The 20,000-nt window shown below is 48.7% G+C and overlaps 1 protein-coding gene across 1 annotated transcript in view; it reads right to left on the minus strand.

Annotated features, from left to right (window-relative positions):
• The window catches only part of adarb2 (adenosine deaminase RNA specific B2 (inactive)), a gene marked incomplete at both ends in the record, with an annotated part of 150,404 nt that overhangs the window by 10,555 nt on the left and 119,849 nt on the right, over positions 1 to 20,000 (minus strand). Inside the window, 3 exons of the mRNA XM_084442810.1 lie at positions 1,630 to 1,781; positions 3,038 to 3,206; positions 8,867 to 8,981. Coding sequence (XP_084298936.1) covers positions 1,630 to 1,781; positions 3,038 to 3,206; positions 8,867 to 8,981 — 436 coding nt within the window. The remainder of the gene's footprint in view (positions 1 to 1,629; positions 1,782 to 3,037; positions 3,207 to 8,866; positions 8,982 to 20,000) is intronic.

Here is a 20,000-nt window from a genome sequence, read left to right on the forward strand (position 1 = left end):
ACTCTATAAGGACTGGAGATATACTGTAGTTCATACAGTCTGTACATATCCTTCCTATATGGAATACCACTCTCTCTCTCTCTCTCTCTCTCTCTCTCTCATATCACTCTTGATTTCTCTTTCATCTCTCTCTCTCCCTCCCCATCTCTCTCATCTTACACTCTCTCTCTCTCCCTCCCCCATCTCTCTCATCTTACACTCTCTCTTCTCTCTCTCTCTCCCTCCCCCATCTCTCTCATCTTACACTCTCTCTTCTCTCTTCTCTCTCTCTCCCTCCCCCATCTCTCTCCTCTCTCTCTCTCTCTCTCTCATCTCTCTCATCCTACACTCTCTCTTCTCTCTCTCTCCCATCTCTCTCTCTCTCTCTCTCTCTCCGTTTCTAGCTGTTGCCATGGTTCTCTAGATGAGGACAAACTTAAGCCTGCAGTTCCTCCCAGGTGTTGCTGAACAGACAGAGGAAGGTATTATGGCGGACAGTAATGCCCAAGTCACTTTCTAATCCGTAAAGCTGATTGTTGGAACATTTCAAAGGTTTAATGACCACGCAAGTAAAAAGTTCAAAGCTTGGAGACAGTTGTCTTTTCAAACGCCAGTGAGTTGAGTTGCTGAAAATTCTTTTTTTTTCTCTCTCTCCTTCCCCCTCCCTCTCTCTCCCTCTGTTTTGATCTCTCTCTCTGATTTCATGAAAACCTCACCATCATATAATGATACAACGGATTCGGTCCTTCTGTCTGGATAAAGGGGAAATATATGAATTTCTGATAGAAAACCAGCGGGAAGATTACATTCTCAATCCCGTACGTCACACAGATAAATGGCAGCTACCTAAATGAATATATATATATTTTTTCATATGGAGTAAGTATTACAGTAAAAATGTCATCTGCTCAGCACAGTGGCTTGACGTGGTGAGAGGGACTGGGGGGATGTGATGACATGAAAAGGATGGTGCGTTTTCTGACAGCCCCCACGACAAAAGCAGTGCAGTCGCTTTCACAATCTCTACCAGAGAGGATGATCCCTTTATAAACCTGCGCTAGGAAAGGGGAGAACCAAACCACGAGGAATGGAGAGAGAGAAATGAACTGGAGGGAGAGAGAGAGATAGAGAGAGAGAGAATGAAAGAGGCTCCCTGCCTGAGAGGGAGAGAGAGAGGGAGGAGGAGAAGAGACAGATAGAGAGAAAGGGAGAGAGAGACGGTGAGAGAATGGGAAGGTGGGATGGCGAGGGAGAGAGAGAGGGGAAGAGATGGATAGAGAGATAGAAATAGAATGAAAGAGAGAGAGAGAGAGAGAGAGAAGGAGAAATATAGAGAGCGTGATAGTCTGTCCCCATGGAGACAGTTGAAAATTAGCCTCGGCTTATACTGATGCATTTACAGCAATGTTCACGAATGTGTACTGTCCGTGTAAAAATACAATTGTAAATAAAATAAAATAAAATGCCTTTCCCAACGACTTCTCGGTTCCCCTTTCACGCATGTTTTCATATTTCATATTTTCATGTTTTCATATTTCATATTGTCATGTGTTCATGTTTTAATGTTTTCATATTTTCATGTTTTCATATTTCATATTGTCATATTGTCATGTTTTCATATTTCATATTTTCATGTTTTCACAGTCTTACAGTTGGAGGTGATCTCGTAGGGCGAGTTGATCCGTCCGTCGCCGCAGGGGGAGGTGCTGATGTACATGTGGAAATGGACGTTCTCTCTCAGCCTGTACCCACAATCCTTCTGGCGCACGAATATGGACTCCTCCCAGTCCTCCCGCCTTTTACTGCAAGACAGAGGGGGGGGGGGTGAAGGGGGCGCAGATGAGACAGTGACCACGATCCATCACGGCACGGACAACGCCACTGTCGTGCTATTTTTCAACCGACCAGAACCGAGGGAAGAGGAACGCTGGCCTTCTCCCTGACCGAAGCATTTTTCTCCGCTAACTCTCCCCCCTGTCACCTCTGCTGCCGCCCATCACTCTCACTCTGTCACGAGGGGGGGGAGGGAGGGAGGGGGGGGGGGCTGGACGGCCGACCTACACTCTCCGTCCTACCCGTTTGCTCAGATGTGCGTGAATGTGTTGACCCTACACGCGCACACGTGCGCACACCCACACGTTAGCGACCGAGTCAGCTGATCGGCTTCACGTGTACCGTCTTTTTCAACGTCCTGTTTTCTCCTCGTGCGTCCCGGTGCCGTGCACGCTGGCAGAGCCCCGCCCACCTCCCTCCGCGCTCGCCCATCACCATCAGTAAACATGCGATGGCGCGGTGGCATTTCGCTGGCCGTTCTCCGGACTTATCTGGACTTATCTTTCTCATTAGCTGCCTAGTCTCCCTACCTTCCGTCGTGTGAATGTTGAGAGAAAGACCAAAGAAAAACGTCGGTGCAATGTATGCAAATATGACATTCAGGGACGCCAGGGTAGCCAGGCGGGGCGTGTGATTGGCTAGCTGAGTCCACGCACAAAGGCCGTGGGGAGATTTATGGGTTTTAGGCTAGCCTTTCTAGTCGCGAGAGTCTTTCCGTAAAGGAGATTTTTGACAGGTCAGAATCTTGAAAACGGTAGTTTGAAAACTGCAGTGGGATGATGTGGAAGAGTGAGCTGATTCCTGTGCAAATGAAAGGGGTGTTCACTTCTCTGGCGGAGGGGTGGCGTAGAGCGCCTCGGTTATCAACATGTCCTTGTTTTTCCAAAGCCTTGCTGTTGCCGCGGAGTCGACTGTTTACTTTCGTTCCACTTAATGAGTAGTCAAGGAACAATTAATTCACTAACACGCTCATAACAAGAACAACACTGAAAAACAACAAAACTCCAGCCCCGAGCACAAATATTAACATCCAGCCAACGTGTCAACATGATTCAATTAATAATACTTATAGTGAATACACAATGTGAGTAATACATATTTATAGTGAGGATGTGCAGTGAGTACATGAATTCATAGGCTGACACCCATCATAAAAACCCAGTAGGCTTCCTAGTAATCGACATTAGCAGCAGCACAAAAGCATGTGTGTGTGTTGGGGCATTACCTCAGCAGGATCTCCAGCTGGGAGTAGAGGTATCTGACCAGGGCTCTCCTGGTGGTGATCTCTGCGTGACAGTCGTTGACCACCAATCCCTGGTCACTGAGGTACTCCCCGTTGATGCACTTGGTGCCAGTAGATAACGCCACCACTTGGGCCTGCCTCAGGTCCAGGCCTGTCACACACACGCGTGCGCGCGCGCACACACACACACACACACACACACACACACACACACACACACACACACACACACACACACACACACACACACACACACACACACAAACACAAACATGGTCATTTCTTTTCACATAAAGAGGTGTGGCTCAGCTCAGCTCTGCTCAGTGGCTTGAAACTGGTCAGTGTGAGTGTATGTGTGTGTGTGACAGACAGCACGGCTGGCTCAGAACGCTTACTCACACCCCGGCCCCCCCCCCCCCCCGAGGAGTTGCGTACGAGCTGTTATCAGGCCAGGCCCAGGCTGGGGTTGTGGTGAAGGGGTCCCTGACACCGGCACCTCCGAGAGGGTGGAGGGAGGGGGGGAGGGAGGGTGGGGGGCGGGGGGGCGGCCATAACAGCACAAGCGGCTCACAGTGAGGCGGGGTTAAAGGGCGTGGCGTTCTGAAATCACATCCCGGCCGCGGTTCTCACCGACCCGCCGTCCGGCTGCTGGGACAGACCGGGGCTTGTGGACGGAGGACGCGGACCTGGGGGTATTTTACGGGGGAGACGAGAACCTACACTGTGGCCTATAATGGTTCTGTCCAGTTCCCCGACTGCTGGGATCATGCTGGGAGAATCGTGCTGATAAGAGAAGAAAGGTCTGCGCGCTGTTTAAATAGCTAAAGTGATTTAATAAAGCACAACGTTTCCGCCATCTGCCTTCTTCATATGCGCAAATATTACAAACCTTCCAACAAAACAGCTAACAATTTCCCCCGTTGTTGCTACAATATAGAAGCACAAGTTCACCGCAACCCAGATAGCAAGCGGATGTGTAATGATTCTGGGCCATATGTGGGCCGGAACTAAGCCACAAGGGCCAGATCTGGCCTGTATATGGCCCAGATCCGCTTGCTATCTGGGAATGAAACCACGTCTCGAGTTTAGGGGAGCCATTTTGAACAACAAGCGCCAATGGACACAGCAACGACTGTGTATCGCTTGGATGCATCTGTGCCCTGGACGGCATATGCCCTGAAGTATTATATTCCATATCATATGAGATCTACTCCTGGCCTATCAGATGTACTCTGCATCACCCTGGAACAGTCACGCCTCCCCCAGATGATAAGGTACCATCACAGAGGGCCCTCCACTCTCTCTCTCTGTCTCTCTCTCTCTCTGTCTCTCTCTGTCTTACTATCTATCTCTCTCTCTTTCTCTCTCTACCCCTCTCTCTCTCTCTCTGTCTTTCTATCTCTCTCTGTCTATCTCTCTGTCTTTCTCTCTCTCTCTCTCTGTCTTTGTATCTCTCTGTCTCTCTCTCTCTACCCCCCTCTTTCTCTCTCTCTCTCTCTCTCTCTCTCTCTCTCTCTATCTCTCTCATTCTTTCTATCTCTGTCTCTCTCTCTCTCTGTCTTTCTATCTCTCTCTGTCTCTCTCTCTCTCTGTCTCTCTCTGTCTCTCTCTCTCTCTGTCTCTCTCTCTCTCTCTCTCTCTCTATCTCTCTCTCTCTCTGTCTCTCTCTCTGTCTCTCTCTCTCTCTATCTCTGTCTCTCTCTCTCTCTCTCTCTCTCTCTCTCCTCTGCTCTACAAACCTGTCCTGTATTTCTCTCCACCTTCACTTCCTCTTCTCTTTCTCTGCTGTTCCACTTTCCACGTACAGATTGTTCAGATCAATTTAGCAGTGGATAATTTCTCAGAGCTGCTCTCTATCTCGCCATGAAATTGGCATCCACCCCTCCGAACCCCCCCACATAACCCCTCCGGTTTGTCGGAGAGGAGCGAACTGAGAGAGAGAGAGAGAGAGAGAGAGAAGGGGGGAGGCGAAAGCCTTAGGGCAACAATGCTTTTATACTAGAATCGATCACTAGCATCGAAGGGGTTAGAAAAAGACAATTTTGCAACACAGACAGACAGGTAAAGACAGCAGATACACAGACAGACAGGTAAAGGCAGCAGATACACAGACAGACAGGTAAAGACAGCAGATACACAGACAGACAGGTAAAGACAGCAGATACACAGACAGACAGGTAAAGGCAGCAGATACACAGACAGACAGGTAAAGACAGCAGATACACAGACAGACAGGTAAAGGCAGCAGATACACAGACAGACAGGTAAAGGCAGCAGATACACAGACAGACAGGTAAAGGCAGCAGATACACAGACAGACAGGTAAAGGCAGCAGATACACAGACAGACAGGTAAAGGCAGCAGATACACAGACAGACAGGTAAAGACAGCAGATACACAGACAGACAGGTAAAGGCAGCAGATACACAGACAGACAGGTAAAGGCAGCAGATAGACAGACAGGTAAAGGCAGCAGATACACAGACAGACAGGTAAAGGCAGCAGATACACAGACAGACAGGTAAAGGCAGCAGATACACAGACAGACAGGTAAAGGCAGCAGATACACAGACAGACAGGTAAAGGCAGCAGATACACAGACAGACAGGTAAAGGCAGCAGATACACAGACAGACAGGTAAAGGCAGCAGATACACAGACAGACAGGTAAAGGCAGCAGATACACAGACAGACAGGTAAAGACAGCAGATACACAGACAGACAGGTAAAGGCAGCAGATACACAGACAGACAGGTAAAGGCAGCAGATACACAGACAGACAGGTAAAGACAGCAGATACACAGACAGACAGGTAAAGGCAGCAGATACACAGTCCAGACGGTAGGTCTACTACCATAGCAGCATACCACAGTCAACAGAAAGACCCGACCATGACCCTTCCCGTCAACAGCGGTAGAGACGTCACATCAAAGCCACAGCAACACAGAACACCTCTGTCAGCTTAGACAACCCTACGCTGTTACTGGTGTAGTCATGGAGGCCGTGGAGGACAGTTCATTTGTGAGCATTTTGCATTTGGTCATATTATATAATGATATAATATTGTGATAAAAAAAGAGAAATACAATATTATGATAAACCCTCAGAACCACCAGAACATACATCACTATACAGTTCACCTCTACAGTAGTATGTACTATATAAGAGGTGTACTATACTAATATACTATACCGTACATCTCTTATACAGTCAGACTTTCTCTTCATCTCAAAACAGGGTGTTGCAGCCTTTAACTTAAACTAAACTAACTAAAACTTAACTTTTGAACTTTTAACTTAAACTAACTAACTTTAACTAGGAATAACTTTTATATAATCTCAGGTTGTGGTGAATCTCCAGTCGAGTTTTCCCGCAACTGCTCACACGTGTCTTTCTCCAGGTCATCTCCAGGAGCGGGCTCCAGTAGCCTGCTAGGGTCCATTACCTCCAGCCCAGCCATGAGGGTCCCTGCCTGGGCTCTGGATGCTGAGCCCCCCCCCCCCATCTCTACCATGCCACATTACCCCACCACACACTACACTGCCCTCTTAAACACCCATCATTTGGGCTGTTTACATAGGAAAGTGAGGAGACTGTGTGATGTCTACAGCCTGATGTGGCCTCACCACAGTAAAGCCTTCTCCCTGAAGGGGGGTTAATGGCTGCCATCAAGCTATAGTATTTTCTAAATGAGATTAGACCATGGTGGTTGGTCAATTATTTTATATGAGGCAATCATCATAAGGGTTCCTTGTGAGTGAGGGAGCTTAAGTTATCCTTCAGGATAAGGGATTACACGATATCAACCCCGCAAACGAAGCCATTCCTTAATCTGTCATTTTTCAAGATGCCAGGCTTTATTCAAACACTATTCAAGCTGCTCTCAGTCGTTATCTGAGGAGAATAGACAGAACAATGTCTTCTAATAAGCACGCCATTATATTCAAGCACTATAAAATGAATATTAAAATGTTTTTCCACGGGAGTCAGAGGGACTCTCAAGGTCAGCGATGGTGATCTCATTTACATGCTATTACAGCTAAATGAGACGAGTGAAATGATCCTTATGACTTCATATGTTTCATCGCAAGATATCGGGAGATCACGCAACGTCAACATGGGCCTAATATCATCACTGGGAATTATTTGAAAATAAAAAACTGAGGGAAGGCAACTACCCTGTACTGAGAAAAATCACTATATTTTACTGTATTGCTTAAAGGAAGTGATTACTGGATGACCAATTTACAATTTACCACAGATAAAATGTATAGAGAGAGCAATATACCTCTTTGAACGTGGATATTCAGACTTCCAAACATAACAAAGACTTCACATCACACAATGTTTGAAAGCGCTCCATCTCGTTTCTTCAAAGCGGTCTATTAAACATTCCGTTTTCCACACAAACAAGCAGAAAGGGTCTTGTGCGTTCGTCACGCGTCACTTCTGCATTCCAAACAGCGTCTGATATTCTCCACATCATCTCCAAACACCAACCCCATGGTCAATTCTTAGATTCGAAAATCTGATTTTCCACACCTTCTAACGCGCGCACACACACACACACACACCCACACCCACACAGACACAGACACAGACACACACACACACACACACACACACACACACACACACACAGGCATGTTAACTTTACCCGTGAAATCTATTGAGGCCCAGCTCCAGTCCCCCCGGAGGCCTGATCTACCCCAGGATAGAGGCTCCCTGGTGGGCCTGGCTGTGGAGGAGGGGGGCTGCCTGTCCCTGGTTCAAAGCCGGGCCCGCATTGACATTCCAGAGGCGGAGGCGGGGCCCGAGCCTGTGGGTGTTCAGAAACGGGGAACAGGGTCCCCAGTGTTCCTGTCAAAGCTCCTGTCCGCCGTAGCGCGCTGCAGCGCGCCGCCGCCGCCACTACCACCGCCGCCGCCGCCGCCACTACCACCACCAAATACTCAGGCAGCTCGCGTCTGGATCTTTGAAGATAACGCTCCTATTAATAAACACACTGAAGCAATTATACGGAGGCAGGGTGTGAGCAGAAGAGGGATTGGATTAGGTCAAGGCGGGCAGGGTCTCACTGAAGCCTAAATTGATGAGCTACAGCTCTCCAAAAGGATGCTGAGATACCAATCCACACTGAACCCCCCCCCCCCAAGTCTGGAGCCAGCCAGGGAGATAATGCTCTCCACATCAACACGTGTGTGTGTGTGTGTGTGTGTGTGTTTGTGTGTGTGTGTGTGTGTGTGTGAGGAAAAAGAGCTTAATATGCTTTATGTTTACGTAAAGTACAGAATGAAGCCTTGATGGTATGAGGGTGGGATGATCGCTCAGAGACTTCTGTCTGACATTCGTACCGTCGCTCAATTCCTAATTCCTAATTCCTCGACCGTACGACTCCCCTCCATCTTAAAGTTCCTGGGTGAGTTCTGCTCTTCTCTGACACTTGGAGCCGGCAGCGTGGCTGTCAAGGCCAGCGTACAGTAGCAGGTACAGTAGGGAAGGCAGACGCGGGTACAGTGTCTCTCTCCCTCGCCTTCAGGGACCGATGGTAAATAATTCAATATGAGAAGGTATATATGAAAGCTCTGCAGGTAGAGGAGGACACAGCCGAGAGTCTCTCTGACGACTCTCTCTCTCTCTCTCTCTCCATCTCTCTCTGACTGACTTACGCTTTTTCTCTACCCCCCGCCGCCCCCCCCCCAACCCCCTCTCTCTCTGACTCTATCAAACTCTCCACAGAATACATACAGAGTATATTGCACCACTTCAATAATTCACAGCGATATAGAAAAGTCAATGAGATTTGCCATACCTCTGGTCATGACGATGGCAGCCAGGGCTTTGTGGCGAGCATGCATGGGGTTGCAGCTGTCGGCCAGCTCGCGGTATTTCTCCCGAACCAAGTGGAATATCGAATCAGCAAAGTCCTGCGAAACACAATCAGATCTTTATGACTCCGGGCAAACATGGGGGAAGCACAAGATTGATATCCACAGTAATATGATGCTTTATATACTGTAGGTAAAGCATTCACACTCATACTTCGATGGTCTACTGCTATACATGCTTTATAGATGGTCAACTAAATAATATCAGGCACTGTAACTACAGTATCCACCAATCTACCCTATGTCCTTCTACGTGTGCATAATTCACTGAGATGGTCCTGTAAGAATAAAATGCTGTGATAATCCTTTTAAGCAACATATAGAAATCGTTTATTTGTATGTGTGTGTGTGGGAGGGGGGGGGGGGGGGGGGTTCATTGCAAATTAGCCTCGCTATTCATGATGAAAATGGGACCCCTTGATAGTTCGGAAGGGCAAAGAAGCTGACAAAAAGGCAGATCGCTTATTTAGTTCAGTCGATAACATATTGAGTTAATAAACAAAAAAGCATTCTGTAGCATCACCCGAGAACACACAGGCTGGGTGAGGGAACCCCCCACCCCCCACTTCCTACTCCCCACTCCCTACTCCACGGAAACGGACTGGCTAATATACCTCCGCCATTACTGGTCCAACACTGTCACATGCATACACTTACGCATACACTTACGCACACACACACACGCACACACACACGCACACACACACACACACACACACACACACACACACACACACACACACACACACACACACACACACTATTATTTATTTATCTTTAGCATTATAATTGAATCTGTAAATGTAATGTTTAATGTGTAGTACAGTAGATATGTATTCTGTGTCTGTTCTGTGTTGTACAGTATTATTTTCCTAGCAGAAAATAATGTACTTTGAATTGAGGGAATGTCATGTCCAGCTGCCAGTTCAAATCCAACACAAACACCCATAAGCTGCGTGAAGCTGCATTCTGTCTGGTGGAAACAGAAGAGCCACGTTCTGTCCCAGGCACTTCAGCTAATGAATATGACGGGGGCTCGCTCTGGGTTACCAGGGCCGCGCGATCAGACCAACCATCTGTGTGTTTAGCTAAGGTAAAAACCCACGTCTACTGTCTACCTTCTGAAGAGCAGAGATAGAATGAGCCCACCTCCCTCATAGACCCCTGCACTGTTAACAGATGTTGCCAACGCTACACACCGGTCGCCCACCATCTCCATCCCACTGCGCCTCCTGGTGTAACTTATTATCAGCTTAGTGCCCTGGTCCTCCTTCTGGCGGCAGAGTTAGCAGACCGCAGAAAGCGGGGCGGCCGGCACCCCTTCGCACAGAGAGCGCGGCCGATAGCTTAGAGGACGATGACGGGCGCCATGACGGGACGCTTAATGAAAAGAGAGATAGCGAGAGGTGGAGCGAGAGAGAGGTGGGGTGAGAGAGTGAGGAGAGTGGAGGGAGACAGAGAGAGAGAGAGAGGTGAGGTGAGAGAGAGAGGTGAGGTGAGAGAGAGAGGTGGGGTGAGAGAGAGAGTGTGAGGGGAGTGGAGGGAGAGAGAGGTGGAGGGAGAGAGAGAGGGAGAGAGAGGTGGAGGGAAAGAGAGAGAGGTGGAGTGTGTGAGAGAAATAGAGAGAGGGGCGTGGAGGGATAGAGAGAGAGGGGAGTGGAGGAAGAGAGAGAGAGAGAAATAGAGAGAGTGGAGGGAGGGAGAGAGAGAAAAATAGAGAGGAGAGTGGAGGGAGGAGGGAGAGAGAGAGAGAGAAATAGAGAGAGGGGAGTGGAGGGGGAAAGAGAGAGAGAGAGAGAGAGAGAGAGAGAGAGAGGGGGAGTGGAGAGACAGAGAGTCTAAGTGATTAGGGATGTACCATATTACTGTGCTTGCTTCATAGCCTGCCTGGGTGTGTGAGAGGCTCCAGCAGGACGAACAGGTGACCTCCTTGTTTGTCGTTTTTAAACTCCATAGCAATGTGATAGTTTTAGGAACTACCTTTCTTCACTACCCTTCTTTCTCAGAGTTCAGTAAAATTTATATTAAGACACTGACATAATATGTATTTATCCCATAAATGTTTCCTGATGATGTAACCGTTGTATAAAAGCAATAGCTCACTTGAGGGTTGTGGTATATGGCCAATATACCACACCCTTTCATGAGTTATTGCTTCAATATTTTTCAGTATATTGTGAAAAGATACAGAACTGCGTGGGTGACTATTTTGAACATCTCCAACGAGAGAGGAAGCAGCGACCGCGTGTGTGACAGCGTAAGTGCCAGGGGAGGAGAGGAGGTGTGGAACTCTTTCTGTCACAGAGAAGGCGAGACAAAGAGATGTGACTTTATACTGAACAATTTAGGATAATAGAACATTATGTTCTGCTCTGCCACCCCTCCTCTCCTCCCCCTTAACATACATTAATACACACTGCATAATCACACCACTGTCTTCTGACTTGAGCAGAAAGCCACACCTTTGAACAGACCTGGTGAACGGAAGTATCAGTTCTATTTTAAGAAGTCCTGCTGTGTCAAACCTCTCGACGGCACCATGATGCAACCTAACTTTTGGAGCATCAGGAACCTACAACAACGGCCGAGAAAGTTTAAAGTAGTTTTAGAATGTTTATTGTTCTACAATATCTCTCTGTTCTAAAACTGTTGAGTGTTGCGGATCCACCCTATCAGATCTCTAGAATCGGGAAGGCAGTTTCAAAACAAACGTTTCTAAAACTGTCTGTCTTGGCTTTTCTATGTGAACCAAGCAGGTGCTGGTAGTGTCCGAAATGCTGAGGTCCGGTGAAAAGCAGTGGTGTTACGTCTGAAAGTGACATCTAAGTAATTCTAGGACTATTCCCGGTTTGGCTGCGTCAGCCCGCGATAGTTCTCCCGGGTCCACGTTTAACCCTGAGCCACGTCCTTTGTTCCCCTCTAAAACGTTTTTTATTGATGGCATTACAGGGTTGAAGAGGGGTGAGGAGGGGTGAGAGGCGAAGGCAGGTGTGACTAGCCCTCAGAGCCAAGGGGTAATCGTCTCTGGCAAGAGGCCCAGCTTCTTCCCACCTCCCTCCCTCCACTCCTCCTCCACCACCCCTCCTACCTTCATCCTCCTCTCTTGCCCTCCCCTCCTCTCCACCTCTGCAGAGCTAGTGTGTAATTCAGGTCAGAGACGTGTCCCGGCTCCCTGCTCTGGACTCTGCGTAGAGCCTATAGCTGCTTCTCTCTGACAAACTGGATGACCAGATGCCACCATGATCCACCTACAGAAGCGGCCGTCTCACACGCTCACGGGGATGTGGTGTGGTTCTCACCGCGACACTTCTCCTTCTGTTGTCTTTTTCTGGCTCTTACCTCATCTCTCTCTCTCTCTCTCTTTCTCTCGCTTCACTTTGGTCCTTTTCTCTCTAAGCTTGTTCATCCCCCTTTAATTTCTCTCTACTACCTCTCCCTCTGACAGGAGGAGAGAGAGACAGAGTCCGCTAGGTCGGTGCTGTCCTCAGCCTAATGTTGCAGAAACAAGGGGCCCAGAGTCCTGACGGTACAGAGAGTCACAGAGTCCTGAGGGTCCAGTCACAGAGTCCTGAGTCTCCGCTTCTCACGGGGTGACCAAGGAGGTTAATGGCTTTAACAGGTACAGTACAGACCTCGGCTCTCAAAGTGTTTAACATGTCAGGAAATCATTTCTGGGGAATGAGAGTAAAACAGTTAAGGGACGGCTACTCCCGCGCTTAGAAGTCCACTGAAATAATCCACACCTTGCTACTGTGTGTTCTGAGGCCATTTCAAAACAACACTAGAAATGGTGCTCAGAGAGCACAGACCTCTGCCCCTGAATGCATTTCGTGGCTCTGTGCAAGCCAAAATTGAATGGGTTCTAAATTGGCCCATGCTACACCCCTCCACCGAGTTTAATGAAAACAAGTCTGGTAGTTTTTGCGTAATCCTAGTCCAAAAAGGAGGTGAACAGCTGTCCAGGCGGCTTGTGATTCACTGGGGTGGAGGTAAAAATGACTGGAGGTGAATGGGTGGCTGTATTTGGCTGGATCTGTGGCGCCCCCCCTCACAGCCAGCAGGGGGCACTGCAGTGCACTCCGGGCTCTCCCACCGCACACTCCAGTCCAAACCCTGTGTCTCTAGCACCCTCACACAGGTAGCTGGCTTCGTTCTAAATTTAGTTTTTATTCGTGGATCTGGCCTGTGATTCAGATCTGCTCCAAAATGTCATGGGTTCTAAGGTGGCTCATGATACACCCCTTCACCCTTTGGTAGTTTTTGTGTAGTCATAGTCCAAAAAATGAATGGAAGTGAATGGGCATTCCGGCTGTGTTTGGGCAGCCCGTGGACCTGACCCATGATTCGGATCCACTCCAAAATGTAAGTGTTTGTAAGTTAGCCGGTGCTACACCCTTTCATTGAGTTTCATGAAAATCAGTCAAGTAGTTTTTGTGTAATCCCGGTTCAAATAATGAATGGAGGTGAATGGCCGTGCGTGTTTGGGCGGCCCGTGGACCTGACCCGTGCGTCAGATCTGCTCCAAATTTTAAGAGTTTGTAAGTTGGCCGATGCTACATCCCTCCACATAGTTTCATGAAAATCAGTCAGGTAGTTTTTGCATAATCATAGTCCAAATAATGAATGGAATTGAATGGGCAGTCTGGCTGCGTTTAGGCGGCCCATGGACCCGATCCATGATTCGGATCCACTCCAAAATGTAAGAGTTTGTAAGTTGGCCGATGATACACGCCTCCACTGAGTTTCACGAAAATCAGTCAGGTAGTTGTTGTGTAATCCTGGTTCAATGAATGGAAGTGAATGGCTGGCCATGTTTGGGCGGCCCATGGACCTGACTCATACTTCGGATCTGCTCCAAAATGTAATGGGTTCTAAATTGAACCATGCTACATACTTCCACCGAGTTTTGTGAAAATCGGTCTCGTAGTTTTGCGTAATTCTGCTAACAAACACATACACACACGTACGCACACGCACGCCACTGAAAACATTACCTCTTGCCCTGCGCTGTCGCTGGGACGGAGGAAATTATAACCAGTGTGGGGGAAAAAAAGTTAAAAGGCAACTTGCAAAGCTGTGGTATTCAAGTCATTACTGTCCCTCAACAAAATAAATGCTGTTTGATTCAGAGGGTAACTGAAGTCACTCAGGCAATCAGAAGAGAAACAAAAATTGTAATAGCAATCAGCGAGGAGAGTAACACGGTGTCTGAACCGAGACAGAGCCCAGCCAGACAGAGACAGCTGAGAGTACTGCAGACAAGACTCGGCAGGCTTCTGAACAGAGAGCTGGAGGAGGAGGAGGAGAAGGAAGGTACAGACTGTCCAAATGTCACCAAATGACAGATAAAGGTAGAGTCCAGGCATTTGAATCCGTCCACTCCACCGAAGTTGAATGATTCTTGGTCTGGTGTTGCTACATGAACCAGCGGTTTCTCAGAGTAAAAAATTATCGGTCCAATGAAAGCTGCGGGTTGTAATGATTAGCCAATCAGCGCCAAGGGCGAGACTAATGCAGTTGTCAATTAGTAACAACGTTAAGTAGTATTATATTGTTTCACTTCGCTCTGTGTTGTTGTTGCTGCCAGCTCCAAGATCATGCTCAATACAGATAAACAATATCGATTCCAATACTCAATTTACAAATTAAAAATGTACAAATTACACAAGAAGGCGGTCATATAAAGATAAAGATAAGATAGATAATTGGATGGATTATGTACATGCTATACTGTATAAATGGATTTGAATATATTGGGGTGGGTGTGTTATGTACATGCTTTGGCTGTAATAAATAAGGGGGTGAGATAGATAGATGATGTTAGATTCAAACGGATAAGTTACTCTCTAGTGATTGGTTAGGGAAAATCAAATCTCCCTACCCCATTGACATCGTTTAGAGTGGAAGTTGCATCAGACTGAGGATTTCAATGGAGTGTAATGAGTTGACGTTCTGTCTCATATCATTCTATCTGAAACGTTAAAGGGAGATCCTGTGCATCCAGACTATCCTGTGGCCTGTTAAGATTCCAGATTCCAGATTCATGTATTTGTCCCAAGGGAAATTTGTCTCAGACATGCAGGCTGCTACTGTACATACAGTACAAAGGTGCCATAACAAGGACAAAACAAACATTAGTGCATAGACATGTGCAAACATGTGCAAACAGTTTAAAGTGCATTCATATATTCATGCATAATACATCAACACTGTTTATGGTCGGAGTTTAAGAGACTAATTGATAGTGGAATGAAGAGGTTTTTGTATCTGAGGGATCGTTTCTTGTTTTTAACTGCCAGATGGGAGCAGTTCGTATTTGACGTGTGAGGGGTCAGCTGTGAGGTTTCTAGCTTGTCTGATTACGGCTACTGTTATTCCTTCAAAACTGCCCACAGGGTTTTTTGGACTGAAAAAAAGAAAAAAGAAAAAAAAGAAAACTTAATTATAGACCTAATTGAAGATTAGCATACATTGAGCAGTTGATATGAAATGATCAGGGATTTACAGATTCCCCTCATGAATGAACAGTTATGTTCAACGCCGAGCTTGAGTGCTTTTGCACAGTGTCACGGCTTCCGTCTGTTCTGCAGAAAACACATTCAAATTCTATACACACAGACTTAAATAAAACAGAACAAGACCTTCCTCAGTGCATATTCCTGCCTCTCTCTCTCTCTCTCTCCCTCCCTCTCTCTCTCCCTCTCTCCCTCCCTCCCTCTCTCTCTCTCTCTCTCCCTCTCTCTCTCTCTCCCTCTCTCCCTCGCTCTCTCTCTCCCTCTCTCTCTCCCCCTCTCTCTCTAACAGCTTGCCGTCTATCTCCAAGGTAATGGGGAATGTCACCGCTGATTCCCCAGCTGCCCTGGCCTTCCTCTTAAGTCAATATTGTGCCAGGAACACAAATGTCAACAGGCACATTTTCTCTGATCCCTGACCCAGAAGTCTTTGATTTTCTGGGGGTGGAGTGGCGAGGAGGGCGGTGTACTGTGGAGTGTGTGTGTGTGTGTGTGTGTTGGATGGCCTAGGGACTGGTAAACCACACCGGTACACCATAATGTACCTGGAATAGGTAAAGTGATGTAGATGCGAAACAGATGCCAGTGTTGACAGACGACACGGAGTGAGGAGAAAACTGTTGATGTGTTTACCTCACCGCAATTTAACTTCAACTAACTTTCCAATCAAACTCTGACACATCAGAACTGATTATGCGCGCCTTTTGAATAGTAAGCAATGCAATTTTCAAATTGCATGCAAAGAACTCAGCTTCTATTCAGTACCGTTCGAGAAAAGCATCAGCAGGGTACCTATCGGGAGACCCAACAGAGGCGTTGGAAGACACGGTAATCCTATTGCAGTTAACTCTTGTCATCTTGTGTGTGTGTGTGTGTGTGTGTGCGCATGTTTGTGCGTGTGTGTGGCCCAATGGCAGGCGTTGGTTTCTCCACCCTCCCCAACACTGTGAACCGCCATCTTCAGTTCAGCAGAATATAATCATGTCTCGACGAGACGGGGGACCTTTTTCCCCCCTTTCTCATCTCACTCCCCTCACCCCCCCCACCCATCCCACCCCTCACCCCCCCCCCCCATCCCACCCCCCGCCCCCCCTTATCAGTCCTCAGCAGAGCAGCAATGGTAGCATAAAAACGCTCCGTGTCTTATATTTCTTTATAGAGGTATTTAACAATTCATTCTCCGGGTTTTAATAGTGTCTTTCCCCGGCTCTGAATCACCCCGGTCTCCCATCCCTGCAGGTGTGAGGGAGACGGAGAGAGCTGGCTTCTGAAAGTCCATATCCATTCTGTTGGTACTGTAGCAACTTTGCCACAGGGCAAAATTCTCAAAGTCCCAGGCACCTGCAGCGAAACAGATCCCCCGACCTGTTTGTTCTCCATAACCTGTACCGCTGCTCTCTCTCTCGCTCTCTCTCTCTCTCCCTCCCTCTCTCGATCACTGCCATCACCACGCTGATATTTCGCCTCTTTTCGTCGAGCCATTTCATTTTTCCTTCCTTCTGTTTTCGCCGTTGCACGCTTTATAACAAACAACGACTCTGTCGCCTGACAAACGTCCCGGGAAGATGAACTGTGTACAGAGCTGCTGCCCGCCCCACCCCCACCTCGCCTGAAACCATGTCCAGCCTTTCTGCGCGCTGCGTCCAGATGGCCCTGCAGTCTGCCTAACAGATTTGGGCCCGGCCGCGCGTTTAGCTGCCCCGGCGGGGGGTTGTCACTCAGATCAGCGCCGTCGCCGCCACAAAGGGGCAGTTCCTCCCTTCGGCCGCATGCTCGCCGTGGAGTGAGAGGACAGAGGGATGAAAAGAGCAAAGGGGGAGAGAATAGAGAGAGAAAGAGGGGGGGGTGGGGGTGGGGGGGGGGCGGAGGGGGGGACACACGGTCTGGTCTCCAACCTCCCTTCGTTTCCAGGGACGACGGGGAAGACATAACATACACGACCCCGAGCGCGGCGTCCTGCCGATCGGAGAAGATAGGCTCTTCGGTGGGGTGTGTGTGTGTGTGTGTGTAGGGTCTGATCTAGGCCGCCTGGAGATGGGAGCTGATGTGTGAGGATAACCTGCGGCGTGGAGGAGCTAGCGCTAGGGGTGGAGCTAGCGCTAGGGGGGGAGCTAGCGCTAGGGGAGGGTGGAGGTCACATTAGAAGAGCTTAGAGTGGGGCCCGACCCCGCCCCCAGGGCCCGGGTGACCCAGTTAGGTGTAGCCTAAACAGACGGGACTTGACCCGCCTACTATAGAGCAGTCCTTGGACCAGTTCTGGGCGCCGCGCACGCTGGCGACGGCGCTATAGGCTGCCTGGAGCAGTGCAGGCCTCTCAGGGCGACCAAGGAACAGACGCCGACTGGGGGGGAAGAGGAAGAGGGCGGCCGGAGATGAGGGACCTAACATCAACGTGCCAAGGCAGGTATGCCGGCCGACAGTGCTACCTATAAAGTGCTATTTTGGACATTTGGCCCTATTTGTGGTCTGTCTACCATGAATAATTTCACTGATCGTTCCAGTATTGAGCGAGCTGCAGTTTTTAAGTAGGCTCTCACTGGGCTACAATGGAAGTGAATGGGGCATATGTAAAGGTTTTTGGAAAAACTATGATAAATGTGCTTTTTCAAGACGAGAAGCACAGGGTGTAATCTTCCCAGTCTCGGTATGCTCTCCTGTGAAATGTATCGCTGCCCTACTGTAAGAGCGGCAGTGGCAATGTTTCCATGCGAGGCGACAATAAAATACAGTTGATTGTTATTTTAGTTGACATGTGCTTGCTTGTGGTAATCTACAGTCTGCACCTCATGTTGGGCTTAGTGTAGCTGACACACGGCGGAGCTGTGTAGCTCCTTTGCACAATGAGAGAGGGCGGGGGTATGGGTGAGGAGAACGGTGTCTTAGTACACGTGACAACCGCTGGCCCCACTGTTAATGCAGGAGCGCAGCGTTCAACTAGAATGGTTGATCAACCGTTGCGCTGTTTGAACTTTGTATCCTCAGTTCGGGCGGTGACATGCTTTTCAGCTCCTACGGCAGATAGAACATTTTCGCTTGCTGACGCGGAAAATGTGGGAAAGTGTCTCACGGCGTGCATGAGTCAACTAGTTAACGCTCAGTTACTCTGCATGTCGTTGTTGACGCTGTCTGGTTCTCATGCAAATGACATGACAAGTTTCCCCGAAAAGGCTGAGAATGAAAGGGGCCTTTTCTTTCTCTCTCACAACACGCATGCACCGGCTAGCTTGCGCTATGGCGTTTAGCATAGCGGTTGTGGACTGTCTGGGTCTCATTGCTTTCTGCCTTCACTAGCAGCGTCGAGCGCTGAGCACACAAAGGCTGGATATGCAAATGTGGTGACAAGATTCCCTGAATTACAAGACTCCACCGCTTTGTCTGAATGGGCAAATCAATGGCGGGTTGTCAGTAATGTGGATGCTGTAGACTCACTTCCTTATTCTGTGAATGAAGTGCTTCTCGGCAGGAGAAGAATCCCCTATGGGGATCTTTCATGTCCCTTTTGAGGACGGCCCGCCTCGGACCAGGACAGCAGAGTTTCTCCGCTGTCCAGTGGAGGTCAGGGCCAAGCTGAATTACAGCAGATTCCTCGATCTGGTGCCACGATCTCCGGCACAGCCTCTTTCAAACTGCTTAACAATCTGGCAGAAGAAGTTGCTCCTGGACAGCTGGTTACAGCGCGTTCTGATGGAGGGGTATTCCATTCAGATTTTCTGACCCCTCCGCCCTTCGTTGTGGAGATGGTGGGTGATAGTGCGTCCTGATCAAGCTGCAGCTGTCAGCAGAGATTGCAGAGCTTTTATCGAAGGGAGCGGTAACTGTGGACCCGTTGGAGCAGAGGAACGAGGGATATTATTCCCGCTACTTCCTCGTGCCCAAGAAGACGGGAGGTGTGAGACCAATTTTGGACCTCCATCTTTTCAACAAGGCGGTGGCAAAATTCAAGTTTCACATGCTTAGGGTGCGGCAAATGCTGGAAGCATTCCTTCTCTATGATTTTTTGCTCCAGTATAGACCTGAAAGATGCTTACTCCCACGTGCTGATAACTCCTTGGCATTGAATGTTTTTGCGTTTCTGCCTTCCAGGTAGTGGCGTGCGAATATACCAGACTCCCCTTTGGATATGCGCTCGCCCCCAGAACTTCCTCCATCTGTGTGTAGTCGGCGTTGAGGCCACTACGCCGGCAGGGCATCAGTATCCTCGCGTACCTGGACCACCTGCTGGTTCTGGCTCCGTCACCTATTCTGGTTTTGATACGTCAGATTGTTTATCAATCTGGACACGGGCACCATGAGAGCGTCCTTTTCCGTCCTTCTCTGAAGGTCTCAGTTCTGTCGATCATGCCCCTTCTGGGCCTCATGGCGGCTGCCCATGTGGTGGTGTTCCTGGGCCTGCTGCACATGAGGCGCACCCAGAGGTGGTTTGCATGGCTCCGTCCGGATCCTGTGAGACACAGATGGCACCTTGTGCGGATACCGAGGTGGTTGGGAGCGGACCTTGACTATTGGAGGAACTGACGCGTAATAACACATGGCGTTCCAATAAGCA

Source organism: Borostomias antarcticus (assembly GCF_949987555.1).
Source record: "Borostomias antarcticus genome assembly, chromosome: 9".
Taxonomy (NCBI): Eukaryota; Metazoa; Chordata; class Actinopteri; order Stomiiformes; family Stomiidae; genus Borostomias; species Borostomias antarcticus.